Below are 17262 nucleotides of genomic sequence, written 5' to 3'. Positions count from 1 at the left end.
TTGACCTAGATCTGACCATTGCTTCTCAATCTCTGATGAGGTATAACCTCGTGCCAATAACTAACATTCCAAATTATTAACCTTTCTCAAAAAGCCTGGTGTAGTGGGGTTCAACCTGGAAGCCCTTATCCCCTGAACTCTGATTAAGTTTTTGAAAATATAACCAGGATGCATACTAGATCTAAACAGAAACGCATTTCTATGACAGGTCTTACGATAGACCCCTGTATTAATAATATTGCCTGGTAACGTCTCAATATACAGGTCCAAACACTCAATATGATCAAATGACCAAGAAAAAGTAAATTTCAAACAGTCAATCAAATGTATTCATCATGTCATGAAACGCTATCAACCTATCTACAGGGCCTCCACAACAAAAACAAATCCTCGACGAAACGTCGATAAAACAGTACATACTCCCTGAGGCCCTGGGTGGGGAACAAACTATTCTCCCAATGTGCAAAAAACATATTGGCGTAGCTATTGGCACATGATGTGCCCATAGCTACGCCATGTTTTTGAAGGTACATATCACCATTGAATGTAAAAACATTGTTTTCAATTACCATCTCCAAAACATAGCAAGTCAGATCTATCTGTGCCGGAGTATATTCACTATGTGACAAAAGATATTCATGCACATACTGAATACCCAAACCATTGGGGATCATCGTAAACAAGGACTGAACATCAAAGGTGACAAAAATTACATTCTCAACATCACGTGTGGAAGATATGCACTGATAAAGATCTAATAATTGTTTTGAATCCTTCAGGGCCACAGGATTCAAATTAATGACAGGTCTTAGTAGCTTCTCAACATATAAAGAAAGTGGCTCTGTGACCCACCCACCTCCTGCCACAATAAGTCTCATTGGTGGATCAGTGTGATGCTTATGGATTTTGGGGAGGCCCTGTATGATTGGAATAAAAGGACTGACAACCTTCAAAAATGAAAATACATCTTCCGTAACTAAATGTGTATGAAAAACCTCTGATATGCACTGACTGACCAAGGACACCACTCTGTGAACATCATCTACTGTAATTCTCTCATAAAAACTGCCATCACTTAACATAGAGCACATAGACCGCTCATAATGTGACCTATCCATAATCACTATAATGCCACCTTTGTCCACTGGCCGAATTACTGCATGTTCGTTATCCTGCAGTGCTTTCAAGGTGGCTACCCTCTCAGCATAAGACAAATTATTCTTGCAATGTCTATAATGATTGTCACGAGTGTCATAAAAATTATACACGTCTGGCTCTGTCCATTGCTAGAGCTTACTACTTGGGTTTATTTATCGTTATTCCAGCAACGGAGGACTTACCACCTGGTTTCCACTATTCTGCTTTTATTTTTATTGCTATAGCCAAATAATGCTTTGTGATTTACCTTGGCTACAGATGTTAATTTAGTTTTGTAATTGGCTTTAGAAGACTTTACAAGATGTCTAATCTGCTTGTTTATGCTTTGGAGGGGTATCTTCCTTTGCTGGGACTATTCTCTCTTGTTTTTTTGACAGCAGTTTTTCTCTTATTGTATAACCTGTTTATACTGGATGTTCACCATGTGGCTTATTTTTTCCTGAAGGTCTTTATTTAATATGTTCTGGTATGGCTGAGTCTATACATTTATATAGGTGTTTATACAGGACATTTGTGTACACCTCAGTATAGGGGGTCACTGCTCTCTGTGTTGGCAGGGGGTCTGAAACTGTTGATGCCATTGCTCAGGTTTAGTTTGCTTTGGAGACATTTTTAACTTTTTTGCTCCTAAGGGTGAGTCAGGTACAATCCTTACTTCCAATATGACTGATTTATGATCGGACTCTACCAGAGAGGGCCCCACACATGGGGGTGGTGCAGAGATCCCCCATGTTTAATAAAGGAAGTAAAAGTAAGCAGCCAAACTCCAAAGGTAGGAAAAGTAAAATTTATTGAGCTCTTTCGTCTCCAAATACAAGACTTCTTCAGAATAAGTTAACAGAACACAAACTTCCCTATATGTACTCACACAACCTCCTGCACAAGTATTAATGGAACACTAATCAAGTCCCCACCCTTAATTAATACAAGTCGCATAAAACAAAAATCTTGACTGAATCTCATGAAAACACTTCATAAAAACTAAAATGTATTCATACTAATAACATTTAGACCTAAATAATAATTTAGCCCATTGTATTGTATTCATGAAATAAAGCCTTTATGTTGACATGCATTGAAACTGCTAAATGCAAAAAGCAGATTTTAATTTCAGTAAGGGACAAAGTGTAATTCTATCATTGAGTCCAGGATAGATGGAAGCATTCGATCTAACCTGCCATTTAATTTCTAAAGACTCAAGATAATCATCAGAGGGACCCCCTCTTGACCCAAGGTCTACATTATCAATCACACAAAACTTAAAAGTGTGGTTAGGATGGTCTCTAATATGCCTGAACAAGGCATTGTTTTCATTTTAAGAATGTCATAATTGTGCTGATATACACTCTGCTTAATGGCCCTCTTGGTCTTACCCACATAGAACCCTTTGCAGATCCCCATGTTGGTGAGCACTATGTCAAAGATGTTGGAGGGTGCTGACTATTTGCTCCAGAGCATTTGTGTTAACAAAGTCCAGGAACCTTTGGGTGAGTGCGTTTGTGCTCCTATATCTTACCCAGTCGATGGAAGGATAGTTAGGTACCCATGAAAAGGGTATTTGGCTGTACTGAGAGTGACTCAAGTAGGTCTTGGTAAGCTGTGTGGTTCATGGTGGGGGACCCTTAGCTGACAATGATGTGGAGAGGGGCTCTTTCCTACCGTTAGTTGGACTTGGAGTAACTCTAGGGAGTTGTACTCTTTAACCAGTCTAGAGGTGTATATGTCTTTAATGAAGATGGATACTCCTCATCCCTTGTTTTTTTCACATTCATTGTGCGGTCTGAACATGTGGAAGACATTGTAGCCATGCATGGCCAGGCTTCTCAGAGGCCTTGAACCATGTCTCTGTGACTGCGCAGACATCAACATCTTCAGGGTGAGAAGTGCTTCAAGTATGTGCAGCTTCTGATTTAGACTCTCAGCATTAAGCAGCATAACCCTGAATTTGTTTCTGGAGGATATTTTTATGTCGGGGAATTTTGTTCTTATGACATTATCTAAAAAGTCACTATGGGGGAGGCAAGTACCTTTGCCAGCAACATAAAGCCTAGAGGTGACAGGTGAAGACCATCTCTGGCAAAGCAGCATGGTTTGTTAACCATATCATCCCAGGCTGTCCGATACTGAATCTACCTGGATTGACACCAGAAGCTAAGCCAGTTATTGAAGTCGGTCATTTTTTGTTTGTATTGTGGCATCATTCTGGATGAGGGAAGAATGTTGCTTAGGGCTAGGGCCACACAATCTGAAAGGTCCATGTCTCTCTCTCTCGCTCTCTCTCTGTATAAAAGTCATTCATTCCAACATGGAGTATGACAGAGTCATAACAGCATTTATTGAGACACTTGAGTGCATGTGTGAATTGGTGGATTCTGGCACCAGACAGGCAGCTGATCATGACCATCTCCTCCTTCCAGCCTAGTGAGGGGGACATCTGTGTGTCTCATTATGGAGTTTCCTATGACCAAGACATTAACTTTAGATGCGTTTTGCCTTAGGGGCTTATTGGGTGAGAAAGTGATGCATGTGTTGTGTAGTGGGTGCTGTTGGGACAGTATTTTGTGCAGAAGGTTTATGCTTGGGAGGTCTTTGCTCTTGTGATAATTCTAGTAAACCCACATACCTCCACATATGTGGATTTATGTGTTGTGTGCTTGGTATGTGTGGGAGGTGGTGTGTGGATGCTGACAACCTGCTTAGTATTTGGTTTATGAGAAAGAGAGCATTGATTCCAGATTCATAGTATAGATGCATCTCTCATATATTGTATTTGGTTTTAGTAGTAGGAGGTTGTTTGTATACATGAGGCAATTGCTACATTACCTCAGGATGCCCATTTCAATCGGGCTGGCTGGAGAAATGGTGGGAAACTGACTCTCCATTATGCCGGGTGTATTTTGTAATGAATGCTTGGGGGTGGGCTAGATGGACTATGTTCTGTTGTTGAACTAGTAAAACCTGCTAATCTATGGGAGGTTTAGGGGTAGAAACCTGTGCTGGTGCCTCAAAAAGCACAGCTGGGTTGCTGTCTGGGCAGCAGTGCGCTACTGTGTTGTGCGCCAAGAAGCAGGGAAGCTTAGGTGGGTTCCCTACCAGTTATTTAGGGAAAACTTGACTTTTGTAAGCATTTACATCTATACACAGCAGTGCTAACCCCCACTGAGTGGTGCACAGCTATGCACAAATACTGCTTAGATCTCAGCTAAGTAAAACAGTTTGCAAACAATCCAACCAATAGGAAAGTCCAAGACTGAGCCTTGTTCCAACAATCCCCAACTCAGATGGGTCCTTGACTATACTCTCTTGCCATAAGGGTGCAGGAGGGCCCTCTTAATGTAAGAAGCCTGGCTTTAGTGCTCAGAAAATGCCAAACAGTCTAGATTTAGCAAGTCTGAATCTAGCCTACACTATAAATTGTTCAAGTACTCTAAATAGGCAGTGTAGAAAACCAGTAAAAAACAATAAAAGTTTAAAGTAGGTGGCAAAACAGTTTTAAACAGTTCAGAAGTGCAAAGAAGGTTATAAAAATACTTATTTTTTTAGTAGAGTTCACAGGATGCCTTCATTCAGATTGACTTCAGATCTCTGGCTAAGGAGGCCAAACTCTGGGCAGCTCTGGTAAACTGAGCCACAAACCCCAGCAAAAGCAGTGTCCTTGACTACACACTGTTCTGCAACTAGGGTGCAAGAGGGCCCTCTTAATGTAAGATGGTTGGCTTTAGTGCTCAGAAAATACCAAACAGTCTAGCTTCAGCAAGTCTGAATCTAGACTATGCTCTAAATTGTTCAAGTACTGTAAATATAAGGTTCATACTAGGCTACCTGCCGTTGTGAACCATTTTAAGACTAAACAATTTTCCTATCAAAGGTGAGAAGTAAACTCTGTACCTCGAGTCTGCAAGGTAAAAGTCTTTACCATTATACCAATCTCCAACCTTATCTTTTGGATTTTTTTAAAGGAACTCTGACGTAGACCCTTTGTTTGCTTCCTCTGTTTTTCTTTTAAGCATACTGCAGTTTGACTTTTTATCTTTGCACAATTAGAAAATAAATGGGAATGTAGCAAAGGAGGATCTTTGCAGTTGGCTGACATTTTTGTGTTGAGCACTCTTAAGTAAACACCTGTTTTAAGTTGCATTTATTAATTTGTAGCTAATGAATGTATGTACTAAAGTAGTATTATTTAAGTTCAATAAATTAAGACATAGTTTAGATTTAAGGCATAACATTATTTTGAGATGTAATTAATCATTTATCTCTAAGAATGCCTTAAATTTTGTGCATTTACATAATGTAGACTTGACGTTTTCCTTGCTTGTTCCATAACCACAGTTTTAGGTACATTTTGCATTACTATACTTTGCTTTGTTGCGTGCCTGACATTTTGTATGACTATCCTTTGCTTTATTGCATGTCTGATAGTCTAGTGAATGAATAAGGAGGTGAGCTGGATGGTTCATCCCCATGTATTTAGCACAGCAGTGTTTTGGAAGAGAATTAATATTTCGCTTTTTCAAATTTGCAGGTGATTTTAAAAATGGATAAGTTTGGAAATGGGCTGGAAATTGAGCAGGCTCATTTAGGAAGGTGCAAGCAACTTGGAGATGTGTTCACAGAAGAGAAGTTCCGCTACATGTGTATTTTATCTGGCTGTGATTATCTTGCATCAGTCCATGGCATTGGTCTAGCCAAAGCATGCAAACTATTGAGAGTTGCCAATAATCCTGATATAATAAAGGTACCTGAATTTCTTTCTTGACTGTTTTTGCAGACTCATTTTAGTTAAAATGGATCTGAAGTAGTTTGCTTCATTTGCTCTAAAACCTGTGGGTATTCCAATCCGGATCGGATCCGAGACTGCAGCTTCACCAGCATCTGATCCAAGCTACAAGCTCCTTCCCTTACCCATAATACCCCTGCATCTCCTTCCTTCCCAAAGATCCTGTTTGCTGCAGCATAGCCTAGCAGCATGGTCTCAGAGCTCCAGGCGTGGTGGTTTTCTATAGTGTTTTTCTGTAGTGAATTTTTGGGTAAGTGTTGCTTTCTTGTAGCTTTAGGTCAGAGTTTCCCTTTCCTTTACCTCTCCTACCTTGTTTTTGTCGTGTTTATATAATAAAAAAAAAAAAAAAAACTTAGTTGGTGTGATACTGTCCCCCCATCCTTCCCCCCACTTTGTTAGTGTATGTGTGTGTGTGTGTGGTTGGGTCAGTAAAGACCGTTTTTGTAGTTCTTAATTGGCATGGCTGAGCAGACTAAGCCTGTGTTTAGGAAGTGCACAGTGTGACCACAAGCTGTCCCCAGCTGATGGCCACACTCTGTGTGTTGTGTGCTTAGAAGTCTCAAACCTTTCTTCTGCCTGCTCGATTTGCACGGGCTTTAAAAAGTGCCTTGAAAGACCCCAAGGCCAAGCTTGTTATGAAAGGTCTGCTTTCTGCTTTGGGGGTGGCTGTCCCCACGGCTACTCCAGTTACGGCTGTGACTGCCTGTACTTCATCCTCTTCATCCTCCTCCCAGGCCGGGACTCTTCCTCCTGATCAGAGCTCTGTGGAAGGAGAACTATCTAAAAAGGACCGGTATAAGGCGAGGAAGAGATCCCTGGACCCGATCGGGTCCGCCGGGTCCTCCTCAAACTTCAGGCAGTTTCTAGTCCTAGCACTCCCTGGCTCTGATCGCAGGTTCTCCCCAGAGGAGCCCAGACCTTCTTCCAGGGCCTCTGTGCACCGACATTCCAGGTTGGCGTCAGTAGCATCATCGTTGCGCTCCACCAAAAGTTTAAGCAAAGCGGAGATGGACAAAATGATGTGAAGATTCAATGTTAAGTTGTCAATCTCGCCTTCATTCTTGCTGGATGGGTTCAGAGCCGATCCTCGGCTCCGACTCGGCCACTCTAAAAGCTCGAGAGCTAGTTCCACCGGCTCGAGGCTCCCCTATATCCCACAATGCTAGGCGGTAACTCCTCAGATCTTGTTTGCCGCTACAGCAATCGAGTTGCGTTCTTACCGGCTCAGGTTAGTTTTTGTATAGAAGCTAGTTTTCTTAGCCTTTTTCCCCTTATTTTAAGTTAGTTTTTTATACAGAGTTATTGTAAAGTAGTCTATCCATTCCCTGTTAATTTCCACCCCCTTTTTCCAAAAAACTATAGAAATTTTCCCTCTGGCCTTAGGCCCAGTCCCTCCCTTCCTAGTAGTAAGTGACTGTGTTTTGTAGGGATTTTATTAATAATTATCTTTAACTTAATTTGCTAGTTTAATTATTTTTTTAAGTGTAATCGGTGTGTGTGTGTGTTGTGTGGTTACACTTTCCCCTTAGATATGTCTAAGGAATCAAAGGTCTCAGGCTTTAAGAAGTGTGACTCGTGCTGTCAGAAGATGTCTCTGACAGACGGTCACACTTCTTGTGTGTACTGCCTGGGACCTTTGCACCTGCAGGACTCATGTGCTGTTTGCCATGGCTTCAGCCCTAGAGTCCTGCAGGAGCGAAAAAATAAACTCATTTTAAGGGGTTTATTGAAGCCTGAGGGTCCTCGACTCAATCATCGGGGAAACCCTCGAAGCCTTCCAGACCTTCGGCTCCAGCCTCTGAGCCATCTTCTGGAGGTCCTAAGGCTATTCGAAGATCGGCTCCGGCCAGAGCCGATGAATCTCGAATAAAAGCCCCTACGGTGTCCTCGGCTCCGGCTGGAGCCGAGGAAGACCTAGCTGAGTCGGCTCCGATCAAGTTGTCGGAACCGACATCTAGAAAACGGTCCCGATCTCCATCTATCGGCTCTATTCATTTGGCTCCAGCATCTCCTTTGCTCTCTGAACGGAGCCATAGATCCCACTCTTCTAGGTCTTCCAGGTTATCGGACCATGACCTTCAGAGAGTAGTGAGTCGACTTCTTAAGTCCGAGGCACTAGCCCAGATGCTTCAAAGTCCGACTCAACAGTCGAGAACGATTCCCATCACTGAAATTGTTCCTCCTCTGACTCTTGAGTTCGGAGCCGGGGCGGCTTGGACCCGAGGCTGTGGTGGCGTCGGAACCGATACCTTTGTCTTCAGTTCTGTCGTCTGCTCTGATGTCTTTCTTGGAAGAATCTCGGTGCCGGACTTCCCTCGTCGGCTCCGAGGGGGCGAGTGGCATCGGACCCTTGTCCGACCCCACTCTCCCTCTCGGTGCTTCGGCTCTGGTGAGTTCGGCTCCAGCATCGGCCTCGGAGCCATCACTGTCGGTGCCGGGGGAGGTTTTCAGTTTTTCGGAACGGAGACCTCTGGCTCTGCCTGACAGGGGTGCCTTCGAGGTCATGAAGAGCGTGTTAGAACCAGGTTCAACTCCGCAGTCGGCTCCTTCTGCCCTTCCCCCCCATGGTGCCTCCGGTGATTTCTACTCACTCTCTCATCCCCGACCGTAGAGAGCCAGCTCCTCAAGTTTCCCCAGTGGGGATCTCCTCCTCTTCCGAGGCCTCTCCTGATCCTGTAGGAGAGCCCCCTAGGAAGAGGCAGTGCAAGAGGAAGAACATTGACTCCCCTGAGTCTGTCACCTCTGACACTGATTTAGAGGATTCTGAAGGTTCCCCTCGTTCCCCCTCTGAAGATTCCCCTCGTTCCCCCTCTGAAGATGTCTCCTTTGTAGACATCCTTGAAATCTTAAAACAGAGGGGGAATTGGCCAGCCCTCAACCCTTCAGAGGATAAATCAGTGTATCTTGAGCCGTTTGGCTGTCGCCCTTCCACCACCTGGGTGTCCCCTCCCTTTGACCCCCTTATGCAAGTGGTGGCAAAGAAGGCTTGGGCGGCTCCCGACTCAGTGGAACCCACCCCCAGGAGACCATCAAAATTCATTACGGCCCCCAAGGACAAAGAATTTTTGATCAAAGGCGTCTCTGTTGATGCTATGGTGGTGGCTGCGGCCACCAAGAAGGAGTTAGCTGATCCTTCGGTGCCTGTTCATCCTCCTAACAAAGAGTCTAGGTCGATGGACAGGTACGGGAAGCAGATGTTCTCGTCAGCGACCTTTACTATGAGATCGCTGAATTACCTGTGTCATTTCACTCGTCTTCAGAGGGATTTGCTCAAGGAAGCGAGTGAAATGTTGAAGGACCCAACAGCTGCGAGTTTTCAGGATAGGATGAGCTCTCAGCTGGCAACCCTTAATTCTATAACTAACTCCTCCATGCGCCTCCTTTCATATGCGGCGGATGGAGCAAGTAGAGTGGCAGGTACAGGTGTAGCCTTGTAGGCACGCCTGGATGCGGCTATGTAACTTTGCGGACCCTTTCAAGGCGTCCTTCACTAATTCCCCCTTTGATGGATCATCCCTCTTTGGTCCTCAAGTGAAGGAAACCCTGACTAGGTGCGAGACTGATGGCAAAACTCTCTCTGCCGTCGGAGTCCGTTTTTCTACTCCTTCTAGGCCTTACCCCAAAGGCCAGAAGGGGGGAAAGATGTGGTTCCGCAAACAATCTCAAGGAGATTTGCCTGACGCACAGAGTCGATTCCCCTCTAGAGGCAGAGGGGGGAACAATAATGGTAGACGCCGTCCTAGAGGCAGAGGGGGCCTGCAGAATCAGGGCAGTCGAGAATCCTTTTCCGACAAGCCCTTTCAGCATCCCTGAGGTGTTGCCAGACTGTCCACTTTCGGAGGCAGTCGGGGGAAGGTTGTCACTGTACCCAGAAGCCTGACTATCCCTAACTCAAGGCAAGTGGGTACAGTCTATCATTTCCGAAGGCTACAGAATCCCTTTCCTTTTCATTCCGAAGCAATCCAAAAAAATCCCTTCCAGACGTTCCACCCAGTCAAAGGGAACAAGCAGCTTTAGAAATTTCAAAGCTGCTCGCAAAAAAGAGCCATTCAACCAGTTCCAGCAGACCAAACAGGATCCGGAATCTACTCCAAATTCTTTTTGGTTCCAAAGAAAACAGGGGACTGGAGACCCATTCAGGATCTCAGCAACATGAACAACTTTGTCAAGAAAACAAAGTTCCGGATGGTCACGCTGCAGTCCATTCTACCCCTTTTGGGGTGGGACAACTGGATGTGCTCGATAGATCTCCAGGACGCGTACTATCACATCAGAATGAGTCGACGCTCCAGGAGGTTTCTCCGCTTCAGGCTGGGAACCAGTCATTTTCAATTCAGAGCCCTGCCCTTTGGTCTCACTACAGCCCCCCGAGTGTTTACCAAATGCATGGCAGTGGTAGCCTCTCATCTGAGACGACAAGGATTCCAGGTGTTTCCTTATTTAGACGACTGGCTCCTTACAGCCCCCACCAAGCATCTTTTACTTCTCGCCAGAGACTGCACCTTTCACGCATGTCAGGCACTAGGCATTTCAATAAACTACGAAAAGTCTGTCTTGTCGCCTTGTCGTGTTATTACCTTCATAGGCGCAAATCTAGACACAGTCAATATGTCAGCCAGACTCACAGAGCAGAGAATAGCAGACATACACAAGCAGGTCTCTCTCGTCTTGCAGAGCAACAAAGTCAAAGCCAGACTGATCCTGAAAGTCTTAGGAATTATGGCGGCTGCCATCCCCCTTCTACCATTAACTCGCTTCCATATGAGAATTTTACAATGGATGCTTTTCACACAATGGTCTTACCAAAGACTTCCAATGTCCCATCCTATTCGGATAACTCAGTCGTGCAAGAATCACCTCTCTTGGTGGATCACATCTCCCCAGCTCCTCCTAGGGAGACCTTTCGTCCCTCCCTCTCCGGTTGCTACAGTGACCACGGACGCCTCCCTGATCGGGTGTGGGGGGGGGCATTACCAGGGCAGGACAGTCCAGGGCATGTGGCAACCATTCGAGTGCCACTTGCACATAAACGTCCTAGAGATGAGAGCAGCGCTTCTAGCGTTGCAAGCTTTACAAGACTCTCTTCCCAAGGGAACTATAGTAATTCAGACAGACAACATGTCTGTAGTGTGGTACATCAACAAACAAGGCGGAACCAGATCTTACCCCCTATGTCGAGAGGCTCTCAGACTGTGGCAATGGGCGATTTCTTCTCAGCGATTTCTGTTAGCAACCCACATCTCCGGGAAGTCCAATGTGATTGCAGACAAATTGAGCAGAGCTATTCTCATGCCTCACGAGTGGTCTCTGAAGAATTCAGTGTTGGAGAAAGTTTTTCGAAAGTGGGGCCGGCCTTGCTGCGACCTTTTCACTACTCCCCAAAACAGCAAGTGCAACGATTTTTTCACCCTCTTTCCCCAACCAGGCCACCCCAGCAGAGACGCTCTAGTGCACGTTTGGCCCCGGGGACTTCTGTATGCTTTTCCTCCCTTCCCACTGATATCTCAGCGGATACAGAAAGCCATCGCTCAGGAAGCTTCCATGATCCTCATTGCCCCTTACTGGCCTCGACAGGTTTGGTTCCCATTTCTCCACCATTATCTGCTGGAGCAACCTTGGCATCTGGACCCAGTTCCAGACCTCTTGACCCATCAGTCGGGTCAGTTGCACCACTCCCTTCCTTCTCTAAACCTCACAGCGTGGTTCCTCCAATTCCAACTTTAGCCAGGCTTCCTCTGATATCTCACTCAGAGATATCTTGATAGCCTCTCATAAGTCTTCCACTCGGAAGATTTATCATAACAAGTGGAAACGTTTTTCCTATTGGGCGCAGTCAAAGAATATAGATCCTTTCACTGCTTCCATTCAATCAGTTCTAGACTTTCTAGCCGAACTTTTCCATTCAGGTTCGTCTCCATCTACCATTAGAGTTCAGTTGGCAGCAATTTCGAACTTTCATGTTGGAGTTTCAGAGTCCTCCATTATGTCTCACAAACTCTGCAAAGCCTTTTTAAAGGGAGTTTTTCTCCTAAAACCACCCATCAGAGACCCTCCTCCCCAATGGGATCTCAACTTGGTTATGACGTCCTTAATTCTTTCCCCCTTTGAACCTGCGGCTTCATGTTCAATAAAGTTACTTTCTTGGAAAACACTCTTCTTAGTAGCTATCACTTCAGCTAGAAGAGTCTCTGAACTCCATGCTCTGTGTTGTCGACCCCCTTCTCTTGTTTTTCATAAGGATAGGGTGTCCTTACGTACTAACCCGTCCTTTTTGCCCAAGGTAGCTTCACTGGCAAATTTGAATCAAACCATTGAGCTTCCTGTTTTCTTCCCAAATTATTCTAATAGGTCAGAACAAAAGTTACACTGTTTAGATGTTCATCGCCAACTTGGGTACTATTTAGACAGGACCAAACAATTCAGGAAATCTGACCAACTGTTTGTTTCTTATGCAGAAGGTAGAATGGGCCTTCCAGTTTCTAAAGTGTCTCTCCCTAGATGGCTTACTTCGTTGATTACCCTAGTGTATGAGATAAGAGATCAACAGTTGCCATCCAAACCCAGGGCTCATTCAACTAGAGCTTTAGCCACTTCCATAGCTTTCCAAGATAGGCTGCCTATTGATTCGATTTGTTCTGCAGCTACTTCGGCTTCTCCCCATACCTTCATTTCTCATTATAAGTTGGACTTGGCCTCCAGAGCCAACTTTGGTTCCACTGTACTCAAGAGTCTGTTCCGATAGGCCACCCGGGACAAGGTGCTAGGGACGCAGTCCCATCAAGCGAGAATGAAGGCGAGATTGACAACTTAACATTTAGAAGTTATGTACCTACCATAACGTTCCATGTTAGTTGTCTTCTTCTCGTCTTCTTTCTTGCGTCCCACCCTCCTTCCCCCTAGCCAGGACAGACCTAGAGGAGTTTTTTTCCTTGTTCCTTATGGAATTTTCTTGCTGGCCTTAGCTTCAAACGAGATCTGAGGAGTTACCGCCTAGCATTGTGGGATATAGGGGAGCCTCGAGCCGGTGGAACTAGCTCTCGAGCTTTTAGAGTGGCCGAGTCGGAGCCGAGGATCGGCTCCGAACCCATCCAGCAAGAAAGAAGGGGAGAAGACAACTAACATGGAACGTTATGGTAGGTACATAACTTCTAATTTGCACCCAGATCCAGATGGGAGTTTTACCAGCCCCCTTTCCCTCTGGAGCAGGGAGCTCTCTTCCCTTTCTCACTCCTATAACTGCTTCTCTGATCCGACCCCTGATATTGGAGTTTTTGGATCCGAGAGGTCTTGGGAGTCGGGGGGGGGGGGCCTCAGCGCCGATGGTACCTTGTACCACGATGCCATTACCTTGAGCACATTGGATCCGATGAGTTCGGACCCAAGCAGCTCTTGGAGCCATAGTCTGTTCGTCAGATCTGAGGTGGGGTTTCCATTGGCTCTGGCCATGTCTGGTCATGGCCCTTCCCATGGCATCTTGGTGCCTGCAGGCTTGGCTCCGATTCCCCTGTCAGATCCCAGGAGAGCTGCTGCCTTACTGGTGTCCCAGGAGGCTCGCACTCCTTTCACATTCGATGTGGTGAAAAGGGTTCTCTCGAGTGGGTCGAGGTCCATGACTATTTCCTCAGATTTTGCCCAGACTACCTCTGTTCTGGAAGCAAATTCTACCATTTTGTCCACTCTGGGACAGTCCGTGCCTGATGTGCCCCAGGTGGTTCTCCTTGCAGAACGGCAGGCAGTTTGAGTCTGCTCCAGAGAGTCCCACCGAAGAGGCTCCTCGCAAGTGGATGTGCAAAAGGAGGCACCTGAACTTCTCCCCAGAGTCCCTCACCTAGGACACCGGGGTGGGAGGTTGGCATAATGGTTAAGGTGTTTGCCTTACAAACAAGGTGCAGGGTTTGATTCTCACATGGGGTAATTGGCTAGGCTGAAAATGGCCCACAAGGGCAGTTAGCCTAGTACTAACCTGTGAGCCTATTTGGAGGAAGGGGAAGGCTCCGCCAGATCACCCCCTGATGATGTCTCCTTTGGAGACATCTGGAACTTGTGCGCCAGTGGAGGAGTGGACCGCCCCCAAGCCTACCTTGGATGAGTTGGTGTTCCTGGAGGCCTTTGGCACTGGCCAGTCTACTTCCTGGGTGTCCCCTCCCCCAATGGATCCATTGTTGGACCTTATCACCACCTGGGCATGGAAGGAACCAGACCCTGTACAGCCAGTTCCGAAACGCCCAGACAAGATCCTAAGTTCCCCTTCGGATAGGCCTAGTTGGAACAAAGGGTCCCCTGTAGATGCTATGGTTCCCTGTAGATGCTATGGTGATAGCAGCTGCCCCCAAGAAAGAACTAGCACAAGAAAGTTCTACGGTTCACCCTCCTGACCAAGAGTCCAGGATGATGGATTGTCTAGGGAACCGGGTGTATGCTTCAGCCACCTTTTCCATAAGGGTGCTGAATTATTTGGCACACATCACCCGATTGCAGAGCGACCTTGTCAAAGAGCTAGCTGAGTCATCCCTTGAGTCCATGTCGCCGAAGGATAAGCGCACATTCTCCATGCAGCTGGCCACTCTAAAAGCGGTATCTAACATGTCCTTGAGCCTCCTTTTTCATGCCACTGAAGGAGCAGCAAGGGCGGCCCGGTCCGGTGTTGCCATGAGGCGACACGCTTGTCTCAGGCTGTGTCAGTTCACGGAACTCTTAAAGTGGTTATTTGCAAATGCCCCTTATGATGGTTCTTCCTTGTTCGGGAAGACTGTTCACGATACGTTGGTCCAGAGTGAAAAGGACAGGAAGACACTGTATGCTGTTGGGATCCGCTTCTCTACCCTCAAAGATCCTTCCCCAGGAATCGGCAAGGGCAAAAGATGTGGTTCGGGAAGTCTCAGTATTCCCGGGACACTCAGGACTCCTCTTCCCCCAGAAGCAGAGGGGATTTTGATAAGACACTGGCCCAGAGGCAGAGGGGGTCTGAGGAATGTGGAGTTTCGAGAACCTTTCTCAGACAGGCCCACGCAGCAGCCTTAAGGGGTTGCCCGACTGCTCTTGAGGCAGTCGGGGGGGGGGGTTGTCTTTCATTGCACTTAACGGCATGGGAGTCTGTCAACAGACCGTTGGATGCTTCAGATCAAATCTAGAGGCTATTCCATCCCCTTTGTAGTATCTCCTCTTCCCCCAAAACACCTCCCAGACATACCACCCGTGCAAAGGGAGGTAGCAGCGCTTGAAATAAGCTGCTAAAGAAACAAGTCATCCAACCCATCCCCCAAGATCAGTCCAGATCGGGCATCTATTCAAGGTTCTTTTTGGTGCCAAAAAAGATGGGGCACCTAACACCTATTATGGATCTTTCCACCCTGTCAATTGCCAAAGAGAAGTTCCGGATGGTCATGTTGCAATCCATCCTGCCTTACCTGCAGGAGAATGACTGGATGTGCTCCATAGATCTCCAGGACGCGCACTACCATATAGAGAGTCACAGATGCTCCAGGAGGTTCTTCGCTTCTGGCATAGGGCCTATCATTATCAGATTTTGAGCCCTACCCTTAGGTCTCAACACAGCCCCCAGGGTGTTTACCAAGGTCAAGGCAGTTGTAGCGGCTCACCTGTGGTTTCAGGGAATACAGGTCTTTCTATAGCTGGACTTTTGGCTCCTTGTTTCTCCCACCAAGTGTCTACGTTGTCAAGCCAGAGACTACTTTCTGAAGCTGTCAGGTCATCCGGAAATCACTTATCACAGACAAGTCTTTGATTAGAATTAGAAATTATTCTAATTGCCCCGGACTGGCCTCACCAACACTGGTACCCAATCCTAAGGAATATGTCTCAAATCCCTCCTTGGTACTTGCCTCCCATACCACATCTACTGCACAATCTGCTCCAAACTCTGAACCTGGCAGTATGGCTGATCATGTAGTTATTCAAACAACACCTCTCAGTAAACCTGTGATGGATGTCATTTTGGAAGCCAGAAGGCCTAGTACTAGAAAATCTTATGCTGACAATTGGAAGAGATTCTGTGCTTGAAACCAAGCACAAGGAACTGACACAGCAAAGCCAAATATTCCTCAGTTTTTACAATACTTGACTGAGATGCTTGACAAGGGCCTATCCTTTTCATCAATAAAAATCCATGTCTCTGCCATCTCGGCTCATTACAACACAGAGCCACCGATCTTTTCTCATCCTCTGCTAAAACAGTATCTTAGAGGGGCCAAAAATTTAAGGCCTCCCAGAGGATCACCAATTCCTGCATGGGACCTCAATTTTGTGTTGGAAAAGTTCACCCTACCTCCATTTGAAACGGCTGCTACTGCAGATATAAAGGTTTTGTCCTGGAAAACAGCTTTACTTCTGGCAATTACTTCATTAAGAAAGGTTTCAGAGCTGCAGGCCCGCATGGCTGTGGAGCCTTTTATTATAGTTTACCCGGACAGAGTGTCCCTCAGGACCAATCCTTCCTTTATGCCTAAGGTGGTATCCAGTGTGGCTCTTAACCAAACTATTCACCTGCCAACCTTTTACCCAAATCCGCAGAACAAGGGGGAGCGGATTCTGCATTCCTTGGACGTGCACAAACAACTAAAAGTCTACTTAAACAGGACCAAATCACTAAGAAAAACTGAGCAGCTACTGGTGGCATTTGCTGCAGGATCAGAGGGAAAGGCTATTTCAAAGCAGACTATTTCAAAGTGGATAAGCCACTGTATTCGTTTCTGCTACTTACATCATGGTAAACCGGTGCCCAAGGGCATTAGGTCACATTCCACCAGGGCTGCATCTACATCAGCAGCCTTTCTCAGAGGGGTACCAACCAAAGACATTCTAGAGGCTGCTACTTGGAGTTATGTGCATACTTTTACAAAGCATTATCATTTGCCTCTCTTTTCCAAGTCCAGGGCAGGTTTTGCCACTGCAGTTCTGCAGGGCCTTATAGCCACTCCTAATGCTATTTAGTTCCAGCCTCCCATCCATAGCTTTGGGATTCTACCAAAATGTAATGACTGCAGCAGTGAAACACGAAGAACATACAGTTGTGTAAACTTAGCATAAATGCAGATGTTCGAGTGTATTCACTGTTGCAGTCCGGGTTATTACCCTATATATATATATATATATATATATATATATATATATATATATATATATATATATATATATATATATATATATATATATATATACATATATATATATATATACATATACATATATATATACATATATATATATATATATATATACATATATATATATACATATATATATATATATATATATATATATATACATATATATATATATATACATATATATATATACATATATAC

General features: G+C 45.5%; 1 protein-coding gene across 1 annotated transcript in view; it reads left to right on the top strand.

The window, feature by feature from the left end:
* The window catches only part of EXO1 (exonuclease 1), a gene marked incomplete in the record, with an annotated part of 597212 nt that overhangs the window by 103886 nt on the left and 476064 nt on the right, over window positions 1–17262 (top strand). Inside the window, 1 exon segment of the mRNA XM_044058406.1 lies at window positions 5684–5896. Within this exon segment, the coding sequence (XP_043914341.1) occupies window positions 5684–5896 (213 nt within the window).

The sequence above is a fragment of the Protopterus annectens genome, chromosome 1.part2 (assembly GCF_019279795.1).
Source record: "Protopterus annectens isolate FY-2018-M chromosome 1.part2, PAN1.0, whole genome shotgun sequence".
NCBI classification, from domain to species: domain Eukaryota; kingdom Metazoa; phylum Chordata; order Ceratodontiformes; family Protopteridae; genus Protopterus; species Protopterus annectens.
This window is presented reverse-complemented; position numbering and strand designations above follow the sequence as displayed.